This window comes from Fistularia commersonii, chromosome 11 (genome assembly GCF_037954325.1).
Source record: "Fistularia commersonii isolate RoL2024-O1a breed Wild chromosome 11, RoL_Fcom_v1.0, whole genome shotgun sequence".
NCBI classification, from domain to species: Eukaryota; Metazoa; Chordata; class Actinopteri; order Syngnathiformes; family Fistulariidae; genus Fistularia; species Fistularia commersonii.
Genome location: NC_141294.1, coordinates 2,093,033 through 2,118,593, shown reverse-complemented (window position 1 = coordinate 2,118,593; position 25,561 = coordinate 2,093,033). Strand labels below are relative to the sequence as shown.

General features: G+C 39.0%; 1 protein-coding gene across 4 annotated transcripts in view; it reads right to left on the bottom strand.

Annotated features, from left to right (window-relative positions):
* Positions 1-22,321, bottom strand: part of adcy2a (adenylate cyclase 2a) — a 66,107-nt gene extending 43,786 nt beyond the window's left edge. For 3 of the 4 annotated variants that reach the window (XR_015106868.1, XM_086156037.1, XM_086156039.1), the window contains exons 1-2: positions 21,779-22,321; positions 16,255-16,452 (exon numbers count right to left, since the gene is read on the bottom strand). Coding sequence is in view for 3 of the 4 variants with exons in the window: in XM_086156037.1 (XP_086012163.1) it covers positions 16,255-16,452; positions 21,779-22,306 (726 nt within the window). In the remaining variant the exon portion in view is untranslated. The remainder of the gene's footprint in view (positions 1-16,254; positions 16,453-21,778) is intronic. The other variant, XM_086156038.1, reaches the window with a different exon arrangement.
* Positions 22,322-25,561: the final 3,240 nt, after the last annotated feature.

The following is a 25,561-nucleotide window of genomic DNA, read 5'->3' as shown; positions in this document are numbered from 1 at the left end:
CTAAAGCAGTGTCATATTTAAATCGACAAACGTTGAACCAGAAAGGTTGCAGGAAAATTATTCACGTTCGCTTCAATGGAAGAAGATCATTTTGGGATTTTCTTTTGGTAAAAAGGCTAACTTAGAAAAAAAAAAAAAAGAACAGTTTTCCATTAGATAATGTAGCGCTGACCTTGGAAGTCGTGGATATTAAATCTCACTAGATCATTTCAGATACGAAATTAAAATTGTTATGAAACGGTCTCAAAAATCAAGATATTTCAAAAAAAAAGAATGAACAAATGATAAAATTGTCAGACTCACTGAGAAGTCTGCATGTTTATATGTGCATGAGTGTCAAGATTTTAAAATGACAGATAAACAAGCAGAGATACAGATACAGCATTGCTTGCTATTAGCAACATGATGAACAGGCGGCTAAATCAGTGCCATATTCAAAATCGACAACTGTTGAACCAGAAAAGTTGCCAGAAAACGATTCACGTTTACCTCAAAAAAAGATCATCTTGAGTTGTTTTCGGGATTTTCTTTTGGTAAAAAGGCTAACTTAGAAGACCTGAAATCGTCTCATAATAAAGATGTGGATTCTTGAAGCCAAAAAAGTGAATGACCTTAATTTTTAAACAGCAAAATCTTAGCAGAGCCTTCTTGAGTCCATTGGACCACTGATTTGTGACGGAGGTGGGATTCTAAAATTCTGTCAGCGGATTCTTCCAAAGCTAAGTCTCCGGGCAAAAATAGCTTTTATGATTTTGCTTCTCCAGTAAAATAGACGAAACATTTATTCAAATTGGAACAGTTTTAAAATGTTATAGGCTATCGCCTGCAACAGGACTCATGAATGGTAAATCTTAGGTGGGAATTACAGCAGACGTAAAATCAAAATGCCGCTGTGCTCCCTCCTTTTGCAGTATAATGCCTATATATGTATATATATATATATATATATATATATATGATATTGGCTGGGGGGGATATAGGGCTTCCTTGTTCAATTACTAAAAGAAAAGTACATTCAAAACCTCCACACCGCAAACGTGAACATCTAATGGAGTATGCAATGTACTCTCCCTTTTTTTTTATTGCTGCTCGAAATGCTTGCGTATACACATAAATACTTAATTTTGATGTGTGTGGTGCAGGGCTGAGAGGTTTGCATGGATAGAAAGAGCTCTGTGTTCTCACTGGCTGCAGCCAGGTGCCACTTAACTTTACTTGGTTGTTTCAGGGCCAGCGAGAAGGCGGGAGAGAGCGAGCGAAAGGCCTGGAATGAGGAAAAACAGTACCTCCTCTGTTAGAGCTCGCAAATATAACTAGTTTCGGCATTTTTCTTTTTTTTTTAAATAACAGAGATGAAAGTGGCAAAAAGAAGATGTGTTACCTGAATGTTAACACCTTTTTTTCCCAATTGCTGGTTTTCACCGTTACAAGGTTGAATTTATTCCTTTACGCAACGCCGTCACTGACACTATTCAGTATTGCCACAATATTTGTGTGTAACTCATTCTCAACGCAAGGAATGGCGCGGGGATCTCTTGACGCTGTCACAGCAAAAAAATCAGGACGGCAAATTGGATTGAGTCTCTTTCTAGTTACAAAATGCTGAATAAAAAATGCAGAATGTGTTTAAGCATTTTTACACCTGATGCGTACGTTACACTGACACGAATATCGGAATTCCAACATGTCTGTTTGGCACTTGGAGACCAATCATTCATCCCCTACTCTTTTGTAATAGCAATGGTTTTTTTAAGTAAAATTTAAGTAAAATTTTTTTATGGCCAAAAATTTGTTCTTTGTGAAAAAATGTAGCATATTCCTTTGAAATGAAATTTTTTTTTTTCTAAAATAAAGATATTTTTTGGCCTCCTGAAATCAAATCTTTGTGTTAGCGCGCACATTTTTTTTCTCACATGCACCTGGGGGTTTTATACGGTGGGTTTCAAAAAAAAAAAAAAAAAAAAACGGACAAGGAAAAAATGAAAAAGTAACTTTGCAGTGTATTTTTTGCTTCAAAATTTAAAAACAAAATTATTTTTTGATGAAAAAACATCTAATGACATTATTAAGACGATCTTTCTTATTTACATGAATACAAAATAATCATAGCAAAAAAAAACGGGCAAAATTAAAAAGATTGAGTTAATAACCAGAATAGCCATCATTAGCTTTGTAAACATTATACCTCCTCTTATACATGCTAACAATCTATTTTCTAATAAATTCTAGTCGCAAATTTTCCCACAGTGGCAAGATTTTCTTTTTTAACGCAACAATATTTTTAGGGTGTAATTTTCATCAACGCTATTTTTAATATTCATTTTTAATATTAATTTGCCATGTATTTTTGAGAGGAACAGTTCATTATATATAAAGATTTTTATAATTTACCTGTTGCATTTGCCATGCAATTAAAAATGCAAATGTTACTTTTTCATGATATTCTAATATTTTGAGATAGGATTTTTGAGTTTTCTTAAGATGTAACCCATAATCAGCAACATTAAAATAATGAAAGGCTTGCAATATTTCAGTTGATTTGTAATGAATCCAGAATGTATGACATTTTTGATTTTGTAATTGCATTACAGAAGATAAAGAGCTTTATCACAATATTCTAATTTTCTGAGACAGTCCTGTAGGCGTTTGGCTCACAATTCTTTTTGAGTTGGGGCAAAAATCACAAACAATTAAATAAAATTCATTCCAAATAGACATGTAGATTTCAAAAATGTTTTTTAACCACCATCTGAAACCTTCACTATTACATACTAAACTTTTTTTTTTAATACATTTTACCAATCCATTAATTTAAACCCAGACTTTCATTTTCTTTCTTTTTTTTTTTTTTATCCATTTATGCATGAAATGACATGAAGCCTGTGAAATATATAATTTGTTTCATTCACATCACAGAAACGACAAGCCTTGGGATGCAAATTGAGCTTTTGTCCTTTCAGATCAGGCACGACGACGACGACCACGCCAGCAAAAAAAAGAAAGCATCTGTAAAAAAGGAAGGACCTCTGACCTCGCCTGGATTTTAGTCGCGATACATGGTGATTTTCCTTTGTGCAGGAACCCGTTCTTGATATTAAATATCCTACAATGACAGGGGTCAAAGCTGCGGTGACACGAAGCTACAAACTATATGTGTGATTTGACAACTACAGCTGCCATCAGGACACACTTTTCAAATTGTCTTTTTTCAGCCCCCTCTTGCAATCGTTGGTATTGTATTGCATTTCTTCACCTGCATTTGAATTCAAATTCTATACATTAAATAAAAGGAATATTCATGTGTGAAAGATATTTAGATATGATATACCGATATCTAGGTTGGAGCGTTTAGAGGATAACATAGGAGGTTTAGTATGAATAATAATACATTATTAATACATACACTGGTCGTACTTTGACACCGTTTAAGTGCCTCCAATTCATGCCGCGCTGAACAGATATTCACAGTAATGAAAGTAACGAGGCACGCAAATATCTGTTTTGTTTTTTTGGAAATAAAGCAGTCAGGAGTTTAAGAAAACAATGACACAAACAATGGATATTAGTTTTTAAGGAGACATAATTCACACATTTTTTAGCGTCATCCTCCTCAATGTGTTCCTAATGCACATTCATCAATTCTACACATATATACACACACATACACACACACATATAGATATAGATATATATAATTCTACTATATTGCAGGCAGACTAGCTGTTTGGTCATTTATGCTCTATCTCCATTACTTAGTCATTTTGTCTCAGAGCTGCCTACATATTCCAGCTAAACAGATCTGTTGAGTCTGTCTTAAAGGTATGTTGTTACTAGTTTAATGCTAAAATATGAATACATAAATAAATAATCTTCCTTGATAGATTGGGTCTCTCTCAAGTTCAAGATAAGAGGAAATATAATGGCTCGGTCGCCTCAATCCACCAAAAGATATGACCAAAATAAAATGACGTGACACAAAGTGTTTTTGCTTGAGGTGAATATATTTCCACGTGTGACCTGCTGCCACTTATAGGGTGGCAATAGATGCTTATCTTTCAAATGTACGGCTTTATATACTTTGACAATGTGTTCTTGCTTAGCGGTCTGCGATTAAACCCATTGCATCCGTGCAGAGCTGTAGCATGACGTTCGGAGCGCTACAGAATAATTTTAGGGGTCATGTAAAGGCAAGTCAACTGTGGAAACACAATTGGCCTACAGCTCTGAGCGTTCCTGATTCTGGGTCAGCATTTGTGTGAGTTTTTGCAGGATAGTACGACATTATCAAGTCTCATTTTGCAAAGACTTGTTTTTTACCTGCAGGAAATATGTTGTCGTATTCTGATATTCACGGCAAAATGATGACGCAGTAAAAATAAATGATCATAAATTAAAATGAATAATTAGTAATAAAAAAATAACTGAGATCTCAGAATTTGAAGTTCAAATAAATAAAATGAAAATAGGAAATATATTCAAAATGTTAAGTGAATGAATCATTTCGTGCAAGAGCGGGGAATTTGTGCTTATCAAAATAATTTCGATAACTCGCGTCAAAAAATAAGCACACCTTAATTCCCAACATAAGGGAGCTTCTAATTGAGTCGAAATGTCATTTACCACAGCAACATCGTTTGCTCACAGGCAAGAATGCCTTTTTTTTCCTAATTAATGCTGAGAAATCCAATGCTGCAAAGGGAGTCACGTAACTGTACCGAGCGTAACGGAGGGGCTGCAGGGTCAAAAGCACCCGCTGACTTCATCATACTTGGATCCACGGAGCCTCCATCCGTTTGATTATGAAGCAAATAAGGATAATCTGACAATTATGTGGCTTTTTGGGATCCATCATGGTACAGACAACTGTGCGTTCTAATCCATTGATCAATTGAGTAGGGTTCATAAAATAAATCGAGACGCGGTATCAGATTACATCCGGCTTTTAGTGCACAATTTGTGTTAGAGATTAGTTTAAAGTCTGCGTTCAGGATGTGAGCGTCCGCCATTAGCGGGAAATATTTATATATATTCATCTTGTGCTTGATTTTCAAAGTAATCCTGAATGCAATCATGTAATGTTTAAAATTTATATATGAGATGAGATGAGATGAGAACAACTTTATTTATCACGAAGGAAATTGTTGTGCCAGAGTTTCAAGTAAAAAACATAACAGTAATAGATAATAGTAAAAAGTAGGAAGAATAAAAATACAATGAAATATGAATTGTCTTAACTGTTAACTGTAACTACAAAGATTGAATATAAATATATTATATATAGAAATATAAATATATTGTAAAAAAAAAGCAATTTACCCTATTTTTTTTTTTTTTTTTTTTTACAATGAATTCCAGGAAACCTCATCCCAAATATTCTTTATCGATATCCAACTTCCCACTACATGCCTTCTTTATCCGCTTCAATATTCATCATCTGATGCTGTTGTTATTTTCCATTCCTAGCAGGCAGGCTGCTTCTTTTAACATCTCCCTACTTCCTCTGTAACAAAGATCAAGCCGTCTTTGGAGTTGAGTTCAATCATCTCTCTTACGCCAATTAGCCAACACTGATTCCTCAAATCAACCAGTATTTTTTTTTTCCCCTCCGTCATCAATTTACATGAGATTTTTTCTTCGTTCAGAGATCCATTTCCTCTGAGTGTCTGGTACGGAGTACAAAAATTCACAAATGATACTATTATGCCTGTAGCAGTAATAGAGATGCAGCACGAGCAAGAAAAGCAATGTCAATGCAGAATTTGATAGGGATATGGAAACTGCCTCTGTGACGGCCACAGCCTTTGGTAAACCAGCATATAAAACACAAGAAATTCATTGTTTATTTAAAAAAAATCAAGCGTCCTTTTCTTTTATTCTACTTGACATGTTGAGATGTTTTAAAAAAAGACTAACAAATGGTAAAATTGCCAGCCTCGCTGAGAAGACTGCATGTTTTTACGTGTGCATGTGTGTGACGGACAGAGCAGGATTCTAAAATGACGGATAAACAAGCAGAGATACAGAAATTCCATTGGGACAACGAACGACATGCCCAGCATTGCTGGCTAATAGAAACATGATATCTAGGCGGCTAAACCAGTGTCCTATTGAAAAATCGACAGTGTTGAACCAGAAAAATTGCCAGAAAATGATTCACGTTTGCGTCAAAGAAAGAAGATCATTTTGGGTCTTTTGTACTTCTTTTTATACTCCTACTTTTGTAAAATCTTTGTACTCAAGACCTTAAAACACTTTATAGCCTTGACTTTAACACTTTATAGTTTTATTTGTATTTCTCATTCTCCCCCCTTTTTTTTATTGTTTATACAATTTCCTACGATTATTTAATTATTGTTATGTTTTACTTGAAACTATGGCACAACAATTTCCTTCGGGATAAATAAAGTTGTTCTTATTGTTATTGTTATTCTTATTCAGCGATTTTCTTAAGGTAAAAGGCTAACTAAGAAGAAAAAAAATGAATAGTTTTCCATTAGATAATGTAGCACTAACTCTGGAAGTTACAGATATTAAATCTTACTTTATCATTTCAGATATAAAATTGAAATTGCTATGAAATCAGCTCAAAAATTAAGATGTGGATTCTTGAGTTATGGTCAAAAAAAAGTGGCAAAATTGTGCGTGTGTTGCAGGCCGACTCTGAAGTTTGCATGTTTACATGTGCATGTGTGTGACGGAGCAGGATTTTAATAGCCGGAGAAAAGAAGGGAGGGGAGAGGCCGGGTCCAGACGTCTCTCGGTGAGGGGTAGAAGCTGGACCACAAAGATAAGCCCTTCTCCCCGGCATCAGCAAACAGAGGGGGGCTTTGTGGGCAGAGGATAAGCATCCAATTGGTTTCAAAATGGAGCATCTACTGTACTTGTCAACTGACGCTGGGAGGGAGAGGGGACACAAAATGTAGATGATATTGGAAAGCTATGTGTAATTTACTCTTACAGGACAGTTTACTGTTACTACAACAAAACAAGCGGTCATTGTCATGTTATTTTACAGCTTGCGGGAGAATGTCTGCAAATAATACACTTGGATAACCGGTGAAGCTACTTCATCCTGCAAGAGATTTACAAATGGCAGGTAGGACAACGGCAAGGAATGCTCTGTCAATTAGCAGAGCTTACCTTGGCGCGATGCAAATTAGGCTGGCGCTTATCCGAAAGGCCACTTTGCCATTTTAGATAACCTCAATTTAAAAAAACATCCCATAAGAGGACACGAGCTATCACCTATTTACATTTTGCACCGTTGGAATTTAATGGTGGATGTTGTGTCTGAATATTGGGACTATGACAGGAAAAGGTAGAGAGTTGGTGGACATGATGCAGAGAAGGAAGGTGGATATACTGTGTGTCCAGGAGACCAGGTGGAAAGGTAGTAAGGCTAGAAGCTTAGGAGCAGCTTTAAGTTGTACTATTATGGTACTGACAAGAAGAGAAATGGAGTAGGAGTTATCTTGAAGGAGGAGTTTGTTAGGAACGTCCTAGAGGTGAAAAGAATGTCAGATAGACTTATGAGTCTGAAACTGGAAATCGAAGGTGTGATGCTCAATGTTGTTAGCGGCTATGCCCCGCAGGTGGGATGTGAATCTGAAGAGAAGGAGAAGTTCTGGAATGAGTTGGATGAAGTGATGCAGAATATTCCCAGAAATGAGAGAGTGGTCATTGGTGCAGACTTCAATGGACATGTCGGTGAAGGCAATAGAGGGGATGAAGAAGTGATGGGCAGATTTGGTTTCCAGGATAGGAATGCAGAGGGACAGATGGTGGTAGATTTTGCAAAAAGGATGGAAATGGCTGTAGTGAACACCTTTTTCCAGAAAAAACAGGAACATAGGGTAACTTCTAAGAGCGGAGGTAGGAGCACGCAGGTAGACTACATCTTGTATAGACGAGGTAACCTGAAAGAGATCAGTGACTGCAAAGTAGTTGTAGGTGAGAGTGTAGCCAGATAGCATAGGATGGTGGTTTGTAGGATGACTCTGGTGACAAGGAAGATGAAGAGGACAAAGGCAGAGCAGAGGACAAAATGGTGGAAGCTGAAAAGGGAGGAGTGTTGCATGGTTTTCAGGGAGGAGTTAAAGCCGAAAGAAGAAGAAGAAGAAGTTGTGTCGTCTTTTCCGGCTATGCTGAGGATAATCAAGCAAAAGTCAAATAGTTGAAAAGGAGATATTCTGCTCAGCGCAATGAAAAGCATCAGTATTTGCTCAATCAGGGTAAAAAAGCAAACCTGGACTACTAAGGCTTTATTTTGCCAGTTTACACTTACGGGGACGGTGTACATCAGGAGTCGGCAACCCGCGGCTCTTTCATTTTTACACTGCGGCTCCGAGTGGCTTGGGAAAATAAATTATAAATATTTAATTGAAGTGTATTTCATGTGTGTTAATTCATTTGTTTTTTTTACTTTTAGTTCTAAGTTGGAAGATTATTGTGATCTTGAAATATTAAATAAAATTATATCTATTATTTTTCGCCGTTCAAAATAACGTCACGCTCGCGGAAGCCGGTAAAGTCCCGATTTGCAGATGCTGTGCGCAGAAGTTCTGGAGCAGAAGTCCCATAAACCAGGTAAAATAAATATTTATGAAGATATTTTGCAAATATTTATTTTTTATTGTTTACTGACACAGTGATTTTTTCCCGATATAGTTTTAAAATTCAGGTCAAGGCTCCGCTACACACAGCCCAAAGCTCAAAATGAATTCATTACATAAATAAAATTTAATTTTCTCCGTAATACTTTGTGGATTTCAGAAGCAACACACTTGTTTATACAAAGTGTAAAGGTAATAAAAAGCAATATATACAGTGGTACCTTTATTTTAGAAGTCAAAAAGTAATTGCGGCTCCCAGTGTTTTCTTTCCCGAGGAAACCGGGTCCAAATGGCTCTTTGGGTGTTACGGGTTGCCGACCCCTGGTGTACATTAATGAACATTTGTGTAAATGCACCAGTATTTGCCAGTTTGCTGGTGTCTCTGGCCAAGTATGACACGCAAACATTCAAGGACATCAACACCATCCATGTAACAGCAGACACGTCATAAAAGCACTTCAAAAAGCAAGGGCAACAACAACACAGCACCTAAAACATACTTCAGCTCATCCAGACTGGTTACAAAGAATGATCACGTGGCTCGTTGTGTTTTAGTCATGATTTTAGTTTAGTTTGAAATGAATGGTATGCGTCACAGTTTCTGACAGCTGTTGGCAGATTGCTCCTGGCTGTGTGAAACCCACTGCTTCTATTTGTATCTTTCTGTGTCACGGCTACTGGACGTTCATCTGGTAAAGCAAAGACGCAATGACAGCTAACGCTCACCATGACTTCCGCAGTGGCTTTACCTGAAATTGTCAAATAAAGTATTACCGTATTTTCACGACCATAAGGCGCACCGTACTAAAAGGTGCAATCTCAGTTATGTTTGCCATTATTGTATTTAACACACATATAAGGCGCACCTGATTATAAGGCGCGGGTTTTACATACAATCCACACCCACACTTCCCCCTTTAACGTTCTCATGGAGTCCTCTACTACGTCCGTCTTACAACAACACACACAAGCATACAAGTGTGTGTATTTAAAAATAGAGCAGGAGCAAAATTGAGTTTGGCATTCACATCTTTTTACCGGTAATCGTCATCAATCGAACCCACGGAAGTCCTCATCCTCTGTTTCTGATTTGAACAGCTGCGCTAAATCTCCATCAAACATGCCAGGTTTACTTTCTTCACCGTCAGAGTCACTTTCCTCGGAAATGATGCCGGCTTTCGCGAAAGCTCGAACAACAGCGCCGGCAGACACGTTAGCCTGAGCGTCTACAATCCATTCGCAAATTGTGGCGTAACTCGCCCGGCGCTGCCTTCCACTCTCAGTGAAACTGTGGTCTCCAAGAAGACTTTTGGTACCCCGTTGTGCGTTTCGCTACCGTGCTGGTCCCCTTCTTCTGCACAGTGTGACTCACCGGGATATCGAAAGTGAGCGGCACCTCATCCGTGTTGGTGACGTGGCTGGGCTGGATGTGTTTGTCGGCGATATTTTCAGGGGTGTTAAACATTGATGTTCTGCATAACGCACATACACGTTCTTCTATATACAGTCAACGCCCACACTTCCCCCTTTAACGTTCTCATGGTGTTCTCTACTCCGGCGACCTTACAACATTAACACACACAGGGCGCACTGCACCACAGGGCGGCACATTTTGAAGAAAATCTAAGACTTTTATGTCCCCCTTATAGTCGTGAAAACACGGTACTGCATGGTTCCATATGCCTCGCTGTGTTTTTAGACCAGTCCACCAGTGTCCTCCACAGGAACTAGCAAATGAATTAGAAAGGACGCATCACCGCAGCATCGAAAGTTTGCATCAATCCACTTGCTGTTGTCCGCCATGGCAGCCGCTTCCTCTTTTAGATACGGCCAACAAGCTGTTCCCCATTGCAATCTTTCCAATGATTCATGTCACGAACAGAAACATCAGCAGAACGGCTCAGCATCTTCCACTAAAAGGAACATACTCCTTTGTAGGTCACTCATCCAACTACTTTTAGCCTTACTGAACAGTCACCGCTGCACCGACTAACATGCACAATTTCCAAACACACCGAATGGCAGTCCTTCGGGTCATCATGTGAGATACGTTTTCAAACGTGGATGACTTCTTGTAAAGCATCGTCACCCACAAGGGTGAGTTGATGGGTTGTAATCTAACGCGGTCTGTTGAACGTAAGAAGCCCGGGGCAGAAAGTGGCATTGGCTTCCAGAACTACACTCATACCGTTCCTGCTCCTTGGGAGGCATACCGGACAATATCTGGCACGTGCGGAGACGAGTACGAGATTTTAAAAACGGCACCAAATATAAACAGATGAGTCCGGTCAGACTCGTATATTTGGACAATGTGTCAAAAAAAAAGATGTTTCAGCCGCTAAAAACGCATTAGCATTCCCTCATTAGCAGGAGCATGAAGCATGAGCTTTGCATGACAGGCATGGCAGTGATGTTCAAGCATGAAACCCTCCCTCTAATCACAGTTTAATTCCCGTATTTCTCACCGCTGCGCCTTCTCTGCAGCGCAGAAGTATTTAATTAACTCTGACTTTTACACTGTCGCCCTCCATTTCTTTTCCGAAGCAGACATCTACTTAGCAACTGCACGGTTATAGTAGGGTGGTTATAGATTCTAAGACCGTGTTTATACAACTGGCTTACAAGCAAACTCTCCACATGCTCTAAATCCTGGATTACAAGCAGAGAAGCGACACAGCATAGAGGGAAATAACTTGAAATCCGACTGTAGTTTAGTCACTGAGGCCCGGACGAGAAAAGAGCTCAGGAAGATCGAGGCTAGAAAGGCTGTGTGTCCAGATGGCTTCAACGCCAGGTTACTTAAGTCCTATGTAGACGAGCTCTGTGGGATTGTGGAGCACGTTTTCAACCTGAGCCTGAAGCTGGAGAGGGTTTCAACAACCGCGGAAAACATCTTGTGTGGTACCGGTGCCGAGGGTTCGATCCAAGGGATCTCGACAGCTACAGGCCACGATGTTGACATCGCACCTCATGAAGACACTGGACAGCTGGTCCTGCAACCATCGATGGACCCGCTACAGTTCCCTGACCAGCCTGGCACTGGGCTGAATGATGCGGCAAGCCCTTTTTTACCTGGAAGCAATGCGAGGATCCCATTCTTTGATTCCTCCAGTTTGATTTCAACACCATCCAGCCTCAACTGAGGGGTAAGCTGGAGCTCTCGGGGGTTGACCATCACCTCACAAACCGCCCACAGCAAGGGAGGTCAAATAACAAGAACTGTATCGCAAAAGTGGTCTGCGGAAAAGTGGCCCAGCAAGGAAGGGGTTCGGCTCTTTTCGTCTTCACCCTGTACACTACCGACATCACACACAGTTCCAACAACTGCCACTTGCAGAAATTCACTGATGAGTGCCATCGTAGAAGTCACCAAGGATGATGATCACGAGGAATACAAAGAACTGATACAGGACTTTGTGGACGGGTTCCCGCAGAACTGCCTCCTGTTAAACACGGGAAAAACCAAGGAGCTAGAGGTGGATTTACGCAGGAGTACTTCTACGAGTGGTCTCTTAGAAGTGGACTGGACCGGTTACGTAACATTGATGCTCCCTACAGGAAATGACAGAGGAGACTGTGGACCTGTTGAAGGTCCTTTGGAATACAGAAGGCACTCCTGAGGACCTGCTTTGACACTGTGGTGTCTTCGGCCATTTTGTTTGGCGTGGTCTGCTGGAGTAGGAGCCAATCAACGCCTGACAAGAAGAAACTGGACAAACTGCTGAAGGAGGCCAGCTCTGACCTGGGGAGTCCCGTGGACTCAGTGCAGGTGGTGGGAGAAGGGAGGACGACGGCAAAGCTATCAGCTGGAAAGGACGCTGTCTCCCATCCCATGCAGAACAGCATTGCAGCACTAAGCAGCTTCTGCAGACACTGATTCCTTCACCCGAAGTGTGAAGTTTCCTTCCTGTTTAACACTCAGCTCTGCTTCATTCTTTCATTCTTTTATCCAAGTTTATCCAAGTGTATCCATTATAACAAAGAAGAGTGTGTATTCTTATATTGTCTACATTTTCATTGTTACGTTTAGCTGTTATTATTGCTAACCAATGTTTTCTCATTTATAATGTACCTACTGCATCGACTGCAACGTCCGCTTTCTGCTGTGCGAATTGAATTTTTCCCTCTGAGGGGCGATTTAAGGCCCACTCTATTGTTCTATTCTAAACCTTTAAGACCTTTGGATCTAATTACTTTGGAACATCCTTCTTCATCCTTTTTTTTTTTTTTTTTTTTTTTTTTACTGTTTAACAATTTCCTACTATTATTTATTATTGTTATGTTTTACTTGAAACTCTGGCGCAACAATTTCCTTCGGTATAAATAAAGTTGTTCTTATTCTTATTCTCAGCCTTTCTACATTTTGACTCCTGAAGTTAAATATGTAATAATAATACAATATTGTAATTATTATCATTGTTAATAATAATAACAATAACAACAATATCATAATAATAATTATTATTATTATTATTGATGTTTTTATTATTATTAGTAGTAGTAGTATTTATAGTAAATTATATATATTCTATTATTATTATTATCATTAACATAATGGCCAACCTAAATATAGCTTGGTACCAAATATTAAAATTAAATGAATAAAGATACAATTTTTATTTCAAACATAAAATTGACATAGTAGAGGGGGTTATTTGGGTCATCTGGTGTGCAGTTACCTTAGTCTGCTACCAACTGGACTCAAATAAACAGTTAAAAAAAAAAAAAAATCTCACAAAATGACCTTTTTCTCCTGTGCTGAGAAAACTGAGTGTCCAAATCTACAGTGACGGCAACAAATCTTAAAGATTGCATCGTCTATCAATACTCACGATCCAGAGAAGCGTCAATAAATTAATGGCTGACGTGTTTTAGTCACAGAACGCAAACGATATGACGGCTTGACATTTTTGGCAAGCACAAGAAAGGAGTGAGTAATGTCACTGGATACCCTTTTTTGAGAGATGACATTCAATGCAGGCTCTCGCCACGAACAGTTGAAAGAATTTCTTTTGCTAAGAGGAAGCCTATCCTTGTATTCTCAAACATTTTAAGACTGTTGAAACACCAATCTTATTTATGGTGGGGCTGAAAAAAAAAGATGAATGTTATTTAACTGGTGTGTTTCCCAGTACCGAATGCTATCTTTCACAATCTAAACTAGGTTGTATTGTAATTTCAATGGACTGTGGAAAAACAAATGACCCCCCCCCCAAAAAATGAAAATAGAGGAATTGGTCAGAAAGCCACAAATGTTCCCTTGGAAACTGACTTACATAAGGCGACAATTCTCATAAATGAATTGTTTTGTTTGGGTTATTTCAATAATAGCTCATGGCATCTCCTCACTAGTTTCTTTTTAAACTTGTGACTTGAAAATCAAGGTTATAATCTTGCATGCTCGATTCATTAATCTGATTATGGAATAAGAGTAAACCAAGTGTCTTCCTTGTTTTGCCATTCATTTATCTTTGGGATTCTGCTGACGTGCAAAAATCGCCATATTTCAGAGCAAACAATTCAAAAATGTTATGCTTTGATTATAATCAGAACCCTAGTTTTACATGAGACACACGACACACGTAAATTTGGCAGAATATCTGCGGATGATGGAAGCCTGTAGCACATCACTAAGAGCAATCAGACAGATGGATGTTCATCACTGAAGTGAACAGATTAAAAAAAAATTAAATTCTATTTTATACATGACTGCCTTCAAATAATCCTGATGAACTTGTGAGTCATCCATTATTTATTCAGATGCATTTATCTCTTTCAATTCTTGTTGACGGCAAGGATTTTTTCATCAATTATGTTTCCAGACGCAAAAAATATCAATAAAAGGTAAAATGGCCTAACTTTGGTTTATAAAGCCTAAAACTCTTTCGGTGTTGCTCGCGGCTCTGCTTTTGGACAACCTGCGAATTTGTAATTTTGGCAAACCCGCAATGTGCTTAAAGGATATTTATGTATTCTTTTTGTTTCAATTGTTTTTATTTTTGGTTGGTCGTTTTTTTTTTTTTAAGCATCGTGTGGGATTTTAAAATGGTGGTTTGGAGGTTGTAATGACATTTCCAAACTGTGCTTTTAAGAATGAATCACACCATTTATAGTCATCAAGAACCACATGAAGTGATTTTAAGCTACTTTTCACCAAAAGAAGGTCGAAGCCAAACTCTTTATGAACAGAATTTCAGTAATGCCTGGGTCAGGTCTACAAGGGCTGAAATTCCAATGCATCAATCCTGGATAGTTGGTTGATAGAATTGTTTGGGAATACATTTACCACATAGCAAATCAAAATGTCAAAGAAATGACAGGCAGATGTCATAATATCTACTAGTCTAAAACAATATGGAATATATTTTTTTACAATTGGAAACAATTTCTTCAGAGGTAGACGGCCAGACAGGAGCATACAAGTGTGATAAATAGAGGTATGTTAGATGAATTGTGCTCGCCATGGCTTAGACCTGGTGTCAAATTCGAGGTCTGCGGGCCAAATGTGGCCTGTGAGAACATCTGAAAAGGTCTAATTGTCTTAAAATAAATAAGTCAAACATGTGCGTTCAGCATAAACTACATTTCCCACAATTCATGACGATCGTGTTACCCGCAAAGTGACGTCATCCCGCCATTAGATCGCAGTGGATCCACATCAATGACACTGTCAACGAGGGGAATCTAGAAATAAAAATGATCTCTAAATTTCAAGGACGGGAAAAATTGATGCAGATGGAAGGCTGTTTCAAGAAAGATGGGAAGGCAAATACATCTTTGGGGAAAAAACAGTATACGTTTTTGTGTTACGGAGGCAGCATCGCTTGTCAAAGAGGACAATCTACGTCTGCATTGTGACACAAAAAACTGAGCTAAGTATGCTAAAGTTAGCCTTACAGAAAAACAACAACTTGTCCAAGAATTAAATACCAAACTACGACGGCAGCAGAATGTGTTCACGAAAGCCGCACACAGCAGTGAAAGCTAGCTTTGTAACGGAGCAACTAATAAATCATCATTTTTTTAGCATTGTAACAGAGAAACTAGCAAACAATTTTTTTTAACGCAAATGCATACGTAGCATTTTGGGTTTGAATGAGTCATAAATTCAGAGTTATTTAACCCTCATATTAGGTCAAGGGTCAATTTGACCCATTGGGTCAATGAGTGAAATGGGTCAAATTGACCCTTAACATAATATGAGGGTTAACATTAAGGAGTGGTTACATTTATTTTACAATTCATGTTGTTACATTTTTACTGTTATCGTTCCATGTGGCCCTTTCAGGGCAACCGTGATGCTGATGTGGCCCCTCGGTGAAAATGAGTTTGACACTCCTGGTTTCAAGCAAAGCAAGGAAGACAACACCAAGTGTCAAGCAGCATTCAAACATGGGTTGAATCAGTATTAAACCTCAAGTCCGCTAGTCTGTTTTAAATCAAAAGAAATGAAAAGATTTTCTTCCAGGCCAACTGGACCCCCATGTGTAGTTTCAATTATTCCAAGCTTCTTTCATTAAATCCCGCTGAATCTGCACTCGCGACACAGACTCAAAAGTCACACTTGGAAGGGAAAGGAGCTGTACTTTTTCTTTTTTTTTTTTCAATTAAATTCAAGGAAAAATATATCTCTCAGTCTTACCTGATCCCAAGGACAGACGATCCCACCAGAAAACATAAAAAGATAGCCCATGGCAACCAAGCAGGCCCAGATGACCAGGGAGAAAACACGTAGTAGCTTCTTGAAAACGGACTCAATGCAGACCAGAACAAAAACAGCCAGGAAGATAGCCAGTGCCGTGGGTACAGTAATTACAAAGGCCACATGGTCCTCAACTTTCTGGAACAAGAATGACAAGAAAAAAAAAAGGTAATACTTTTAAGTAAAATACCACATGATTCTTTGTAATGTAGTGATATCAGGTAGAAATACACCATACATGGATTTGACAACTTGGTATGCAATTCTTGAAAAAAAATAAATTGAAACGAAAGCCCCGAAACCAGGGGTGTCAAACGTACGGCCCGCGGGCCGGTACTGGCCCGCCAGGGGGTTCCAGGCCGGCCCGTGAAAATAGATCTACCATTTGAAAAAATACATAAGTCTGCTTTTTTAAACTACTTTTTTAAATATGCAGCTCCTATATTATCTGCTAGGGTTGCACTGTTTCAGTCAGTGTTAGCAACATGGCACGACACTATGTGACTCACAACTTACGGCAGATAGCAGCAATGCGGTTTCCGGGTCTATAAATAATACTTTGTCTTATTGTTAGAAATGTTCCTGCTTTTCCGTCGGCCACGACACCCTCATTGGCAACATGTCGCTGTTAAAAACGAGAAACGTGGACGTGGAGTGGAGGGTTTTCCAAGAAAGATGGACAACTTCTTTAGGTTAATAAGAAATCTGTATGCTCGGTGTGGATGCCTCAAGTTTTGGTGCCGCTGTGAGACTCGCCGTGGCAAAAAATGCAACAAAATGCACATAGAACTCAGAAGACAGAACTAAGGCACAGTGTTGTTGAAATTCCACTAAACAGTTAATTAAACAGAAAGGTTTTTTATAATTTACCTGTTCTCCTTCACACTCAAACAAAGGAATGATTTATGTGGCGCCCGGACCAAAATGAGTTTGACACCCCTGCCCTAAACCCTCAAATTAAGGCCTGAACATCAGGCCTTAACTGCTCTTTACACATAGAAAGCATATATTAACGTGGAGACTGTGGCCAAAGCATTGCATTCTTTGCTGCAGAGAATGATAATTTGCACTTTTTCCAATGATGCAAGATTTGAAATGATTTCAAAAAAAGTTTTGAAAAAAAATTGAAAAAAAAGCATTGCATCCTTTGCTGCAGAGAATGATAATATGTACTTTTTCCAAAGATGCATTTCTTTCTTGGGATTAGATGAAAAAACAGGAGACAAAGTGTCAGTCAGCGATCTGTCAGCAAGTGATTTTTGTTCTTCTAAAAGAAAGTTCGGTTTGTACAATTTACACGATGCAACCAGTATTTTGGGCAACGGTATTGGTGACTTCAACTTTTGTTCGTATTAACTCGCTCACAGGAACCGATTTAAAGTAAATGACGGCAGAGGCCGCCCTGGAAGGTACCAACAAATCCGTCGTGAGCAGATATGTGTCAGGTTAAGTGTGGCTGTGCACCCTGCAACTCAATTGAAACGTAAAAATAGAAATGTGATTTTCCGTTCAAATGCTGCACGCGACTTCGACCCCGATTCCCACCGACAACAAAAGTTGTGCTCCTTCTGTTCGTTTATCATGAGGAGTTTGGAGAAAATCTATCACAACATTCTGTTTGGGGTATTTTTATGATGTCTGAAAGGAATTTGCACTCTTCCTGGATGATTCTCACTCGCTGGTTTTTAATTTGTATCACTTTGTTTTGGATTTTGTCACATCGTGTTTACTTCCACTTCTGTGCAGTTGGATTACAGTTTAAATCAGAACAGAAATGTCATGATTAACTGCAACTCAGGAAAAAAAAAAGTCATTTTAATGTATTTTCCATAACATTTAAAATAATAAATAATTCAAAATAACCTATAATCATTTTATTTTGCTGGTATCTCTATAAAAAAAAAAAAATCTTTTTACAGTAGTGGTTTAAAATGATCATAAAACTTTAGAGTTGGTGAATTTCAGTTCTGAAATGCACCTATGTTGGAGAACAGTGAGAGAGAGAGAAAGGGTACGTATTTATTTCCTATTTTTTCACCACAATGTCAAGCTAATTTATAATTGAAAGAATGAGTTAAAATAATTACAGAGCACATTGTGTTTGCCTGAAAAAATATACATACATACATACATACATACAACAGGCTGTTACTTCAGAAACAATATTAATTGCAGATGTTTGAATATGAATATTCATAAGTGTGATTGAGAAATTAGCAAGAAATACTAAATAGGAAAACTCTATTAATTGTTTTCACCGATCTCAAAAAGTATCATTTCTTATATAACATTGCTTTCTAATGATTTCATTTCTATATCTGGTAAAGCAATTTACTGTTTTCATGTTTATATGTTGTTCCATTCATTCTGACACGTGACTGGGTTTCACACACACACACACACACATACACACACACAAACGCACACATTTTTTATCCTTGTCATTTCGGTTGTCTATTCTCACCCTTGCTGTTATTTTTCTTTTCATTCATTCTGTTTATTTTTATCCTGGCTCATTTTGCTGTCTTTTTTGTGGATGTCCTTTGCTATCTGTTATTTGTCTTATTCATTTATAGCTATACTCATATTTATTGATATTGTTATTTTTGCGCTGCTGTGACGAAAGAATTTCATCCATGAGGATCAGTAAAGTACTATCTTATAGTAGCTACTTTTAGTGCGATTCCTTTTCATTTCAAAAGAGATACAAGTTAGTATGAATCTGACAGACAAAAATTGACAAAAAATTGACAAAAAAATTGTCAAAAAAAATTCAAATTTTAACATTTCTCTGGAAAGTCCAACTTATCTACAACGTTGTTACTTTATTCTTTTATCATTAAAAGAAAACCCTAAAAAGTCACCAGCGTTGACCAGCAGCAAAGCAAAATCCACATGCATAATAGATTTAAATGTTGCCTTTCTGACATACTCTTACATCTGGTAGTTCTTATAAAAATTTCACAACCGTCTTCAAGGTGGATGAAAGGGGACGGCACAGTGAAACGAGTCTTTTGCGCACGTTGCCTTCGGCATGCATCATCCTGTCACTGCTTTTCCAGCGGAGTCAGGGGACAGATAAGTGTCATAATATGGATACTTGCCAGATGTGTCAAAGCCTCACTGGTGCATTTAGCTGCGACGCCAAGAGACGTAGACGTTCAAATAAATCATAGCATTCGGTGACGTTCTTGGCATGGAAATATTACCGGATCGATGCTGATTGTCGGTAGCCTTTAACTTATTCTTTGTATCCTGACCCCTAAGTGAGCATATGAATAAAAGCTTCTGCAAAAAAATAAAAAAAAATAAGTGGAATCAAATTTATCATGGCTGCACAAATGCAAAGTCAAAGTAAACGGGTTAATATTCACAGGAAAAAAAAAAAAAAGGGATGCATCGTGCTTCTTGCCCTCTACTTTTCAGTCTTTCCCTTTCTCCTCCTTTGCCCCCCCACCCAACCACCCACCCACCCATCTTCCCGCTGTCTTTTTCTCATGCATGCAGTCGATGCAGTGGGACAGGAGAGGATGCGTGTGCTTGCAGAGCCACAGAGAGTTTGTCTCGCCCAGAGCAGAGCTCCAAAACAGCACAGGATTTAGGTCAGCCAGCTAGCAGGATGGAGGGATGATAGGATACAAATGAAATAGGCAGATACATGAGGTAAAAGATGACGGGCGAAAGAAAAGAGAGAAAGAGAACGATGGAGGATGAAGCAAAAAAAATTAAAAAAAAAAGGAGTAGGAAAAGGCATGCCAATCTAGCGTGGAGATATTGCAAAACAGAAAGGATGTCAGGCGGGCACGACAGTAGTTAACATAATGCAGTCTGAGCCCAGAAAATATTTGCACGCATATATTTTGTAATTCATTGGTACAAATCTAGGTTGAAGCTAAAGTAAAAGACCAAAAAAAACAAAAAAAAAAAAAAAAAAGTTAAACATGCCTCATGAATAAGACCATAACACAAACATTGACCTTGTTCAGAATTGGGTTATTTCCCCCCCCAAAAAAAAATCAGCCAGCAGAAAAGGGGAATTTAAATGTCCGTTTATTATAATTGAAGAATTTCTTCAACTCATTGACTGACAAATTAGGCAAAGTTACTCTGATTACTTTAACGCAGATACACTGGCTCTTCAACTGGTGATGTTACCCATCAGTTGGTTGCCTGATGCCCATTAGACATGGTCAGCTGCCATTAACTACCAGGGCTCTGCCAAATGTTGCATGCTCATTCACAGACCATTACTCAACTACCCCCCTGCGTGCTTTAAGCAAAAACAGAGTTCCCAAAATACAAATCAGGCGTGTTAGAGATCACAATTTAAACAAAATCAAGGATGTTGGACACGGATCAAAGTTTCAAATCAATACATAAAATAAATCAATAAATAAGCGCGATCTTACAAAACTTAAATAAAGTTCAAATACCGATGGCAAACAGAAAACATAACGGCTAACATGTATCCGGAGCAGCGCTGTGGTGTAGGTGAATATGTTCCTTGAAATCAGTTATACTTAAATAAAAACTTTCTTTTTTAAAATTTTTTTCTTTGTGTTTTTATAGAACGCCCTGCTCTGGTCGACCTCGTGTCTGAAGTTGATGTCGTTTTTTTCTGTGCACGGAGTTTTGGAGTAATCCCTTCTCAAACGAAGATTCAGCATAAATGCAAAGGACGCAGGTAAAAAAAAATTGAAAAATATATAAAAAGTTGAAAAAAATAAATAAATAAAAAAATAAAAAAATGTTTGTATAAAAATTGTGTGTTCATATATATATATATATATATATATATTTTTTTTTTTTTTTGGGGGGGGGGAATGCTGGGATGTGATTGAGTGGAGACTATTTCTGAGACATTTTGCGCATTCAAAATGTGCGCTCAACTGTGCTTGCCTCTTTTTCTTTTTTTTTTTTTTTTTTTTTTTTATAAAAAGTCTTCTTTTCCCTCATCAGAGAGTTGAATTTTTCCCAGCAAAGATAACCCTGTCAAAATAGTGACAGAGCAAAATCAGCTCTCCTTTCTGTCGTTCAGTCAACCATGAGCGCAGACAATAACCGAGCCCCTTATTCCCCCCTCACTTGTATCTCACCACTCTCTTCACATTAGTGCTGCGATGAAGACCGCATGGTATGAGAGTGTGCGCCCGTGTTAAGGCCGCTGGAAGTGTCGTCCGATGCCTAACGGTATATGCGTCCTGATGCGTCTGAGTTGGAGTGCGAGGATCTGGCTGTATCATGCATTGACGCCCCTGTGCACGTGTAACGTTCGGCAAGTCTCCGTGAACCCCTTTCCAATAAAACGGGTGAGATTTACTTTGAAACGGTTGTTTATCTCAAAGGAAATTTCCCGCGCAGGTTGCCATGCGAACAGATATATGTGCAACGCGAGGAGATGGACATTTTTTTTTTTTTTTTTTTTTTTTGTTGGTATGTTTTTTTTGGGGGGAGAAAAACTTACCAGTCCTGATGCAAAGAAAACAGCCAGTAGAGAAAGGCAGGCCCCCATCACTATCAGCAGGAGAAACACAATGAGAGGATGCTGCTGGCTCATACAGTAGTACGACTCGTACAGCCAGTCCGGGGATCTGCTCCTCTTCTCCTGGCCGCAATGATCCCCCTCTCCAGCCTCCCCTGCCCGGTCCAGGAGGTACCGCTTTCTCCTTATTGCCTCCTGCCACATGGATCTCGGAGCAAAGAGGGGAGAGGAGGACGGAGGGAAACTAGAGGCGGCGGCGGCGAGCGCTGAGGTATTAGTACTTTCCACGACCGACGGGGGATAGTTCCGGTGTTCCACTCTCCGGCTGTTGTTGCGCCTGCTGGGAACACCGGTGTGAAAGCTCCTGATCTCCGGCGTAACCTTGGGTTCCACCCCCGCCTCTTCTCTTAAGTCCTTCAGGCGGAGACAACTGAAAGCTGAGTCTGAGTCAGAGGCAGCGCGCTCTGGCCGGAGAGGTGGCAAAAACGCACCGAGGGTTGAGCGCAGCATCCTCCTCTGCCTCCTCCTGCCAACATGTTGGAGCGGGAAATGAAGGGGGAGAGCGTAGACGGAGGGCTCTTTAGAGGGAAAAGTGGGAGGGAAGAGAAGCGTGAGGGGAGGGAGAGCTCAAGGGGGAGGGGAAGGAGATGGAGAAGTTGCAGCGCCAGACAGGGAGAGGGAAGGGAAAAGAAATAGCGAAAAAAAGCGTTCATATCCAGAGTGCTTTTGCGTCATTTTTTTTTATGAGATACCCAGAAAAGCGGGTTGCGATGGATGCATTCTTCTATTTGGGTTTATGATAAACAAAACCAGGATGAATCATTAACACGTTTTTTTTGGAAACAAAAAACTATTTCTCCAAACGCCACCTTGCCAGTTGGGACACTAGATTCATTGGTTTCAGAAATAAAACCATCAAAATAAAAGCAATATTTCGTTTTTTTTTTTTTTGGATAAAACAGTTCCTCCATCCTATTGGTCAAGCGTGCAATAGATGAAGACGTGCGGTCGCTCCAGGTCATCGACAGAATCCATCCACAACTTATTTGTTTTGCTCTCTTCCTCAAGGTGAACCACAACAGATACACAGATCTGTTGTGGTTCAACAGATCAACCACAACAGTGTCTCGGCAAGTTGGAGGTAAACGAGCGGATGATGCAGGAGCGGATCGGACGCGACGTTCGATGGAAAATGAAAGTCTGGCAAAAACTTAATGTGTTTATTTCTTGGCCGGACCGCATGCCATAAATGAGGGCTTTCTAAAAGATGACTCGTCACTTCTTCTGAGTGAATAAGCAGCTCGGAGGGTAATGAAACCTGACCTTGCCCAAATGCTGGATGCCTTCACCCTTGAAGACGCAAAGATGCAAAGACCCGACACACAAAAGAGCAAAACTAAAAACATGCTAAAAGTACTGTTGACCAAAGTGCTAATGCTTAGCAAAGTATGAATAAATGATGACTTCCTGATTTCGTCGCCCCAAACTGGCAAACCGCAACGCCGATACAGAGCATATATCTATTCATAAGAAAGGCCAAAATTGTAGAATTTGTATCCTCTGGGTTCATTTCATGCCAGTAGCTTCACTTTGCACGCAGGGTTAAAGTAATAAAGAAGGGAGTCGGCGCTCCCGAGCTCGGAGACAGTATTGATGAGCGTCAAGGGGAAAAAAAAATTGTTCTTCTATTACGTCCGTTCGCCTTCTGGGGGATTAAAAAAAGGAGGTGAGAAAAAGTTGATGAGAAAAAGTTAAAAAAAAAGCACCGGCTTTATCGATCCAAATACAGATTTCGTAGAGATTTGTCTCCAGGTGCAGTTCAGAATGGCTCTGGTTTGTTCTTTTTTGTTTTTGTTGTTTCTCCATCACCGTTTTAGAGCCCAACACGGATCATAACCCCCTTTGGAGGCAAACATCTCGCTCGCTTTAACCAGAGGAGGATCTAAGGGGCTTCAGAAGATCCAGTGCAAAATCAATTTTTCCCCGGAATGAGAAAACAATAGCAGCATATTAGATCAAATTCAAGCTTTCCAAATCTTTAAAACAGAGTGTAATACAAAGTAAATATAAAGTGAATTTTAACATTATCCTCAGCTTTTTTCAGGACCAAATCCAAGAAACAGATCCTTTTTCACATATGTACGACTGGAATCATCTTGTGAAAATAAGTTTTCAGTACGATTTGTAAAATAAATTATTTTTGCTGTGCGGGTTTTTTTTTTAAACCTCTATTTTTATCCAGCTTCCATTCCTAACTGGACAGTTTTCTTTTTCTAGCACTTTGAATTTACACTAAACCACAGCTTTTTTGTGGACAGTCAAACCAAAAAAGGAAATGGACGCTTAAAATATACTTTACTCATCACTTTTGTGAAGGTTGATTTTTGCAGTTCATCTTTTTTTGAACATTGCATTTCATGAAGATGGTTCATTTTAAGTGATTCTTGTTTATGTTCATGATACCAACATTCTGAAATATGGCTTCGTTTTGTTTTTGTTTTTGCATGAAAGAATTACTTGGAAATGTAGGGAATTGACTTGCCATGATTTCTACTTTTTTCACAGGTTTTGAAAGGTGCAGCTTAAACAACAACAATGTGGCTAATTTATGGATGTTTGTGGGGGCTAACAAGCTTCACGCCGTCAAAACATTTAGCCTCGTCGCATCGGACCGATGAAATTATAATGAAATTCTGAGGCCGTTCAATTACGACACCGAAGACGAAGACTTTAGTGGTTTTAGCACGCAGGAGGAACACCAAGATAGCTATCAGCCAGAGTAGGACGAAGCAGGGATGGAAAATGGATGGAATTTTCCTTGTGATATCTATTTGTCATCTTTTTCAGGCACTTTTTTTCAGAGAAAAAAAAGCATTTCCAGTACGTCTTTGTGGATGTTAAAAAAAAAAAAAAAAAAAAAAAAAAAAAACAACCTTTCTGTGTAAATATCTGCAGTTTATACACAAGGACGGCCTATATATGTACACATATTTAGTTAGGTTCTCTCAATAGTCTGGAAATGATGGTAAATCGGTCTTGAGGCTTTCCTTGTGTGCAGATCCTCCATGCAAACAACTGCATTGCGGCCCCAATAATTCAACCTTTGGCTCTTCATTCTGGAGCTTTCCAATCAGTCAGAAAAGATTATAAAACCTCTTGCTTTATGCTTTACTGATGAATCCTCTAATATCATTCAAAGCATAGAGATTAAAAAAAAAAAAAAAAAAAACAGCAAGCATCAAATCAACTGCTATCTCATTTCATTTGATGGCAAGAAAGATTCTTCAAATCTTTCTCTTACAATAGATATTTGGGCTGAATATCCCGACAACAATGGCCGAGGTTCATTAAGTAGTGGCAGGTGGTTATGGATTCCTAATTAAAACCCGGTACTTCTAACGGAAAAAGGAAATCCTTTTCATACGGAGGCGAGGAGCAAGACATTGTGAATAAGAGAAACTGTTTATTCCAAGCTCCGGTGGTCAGAAGTTATATCTATCTTTTCCTTTGCTTGCATGCACCACCTGGTTGCTGTCAACATCTACAACACTTCTTGCACCTCAACACACCCTTTCTCTCACCTCCTTTCCTGACTCACTTCTTCCATTCTCACTTTTCATTTCCCTAAGAATTCTCACACGGTGAATTTACCCCCCCGGTCCAAACATGCTTGCATATTCCTTCTTTCAGTCAGTCACATTGCATCAAACACAAATGATCAGAAATACCAAGCTATCTAACAAAGTGTGAGGATGTATTTTTCTG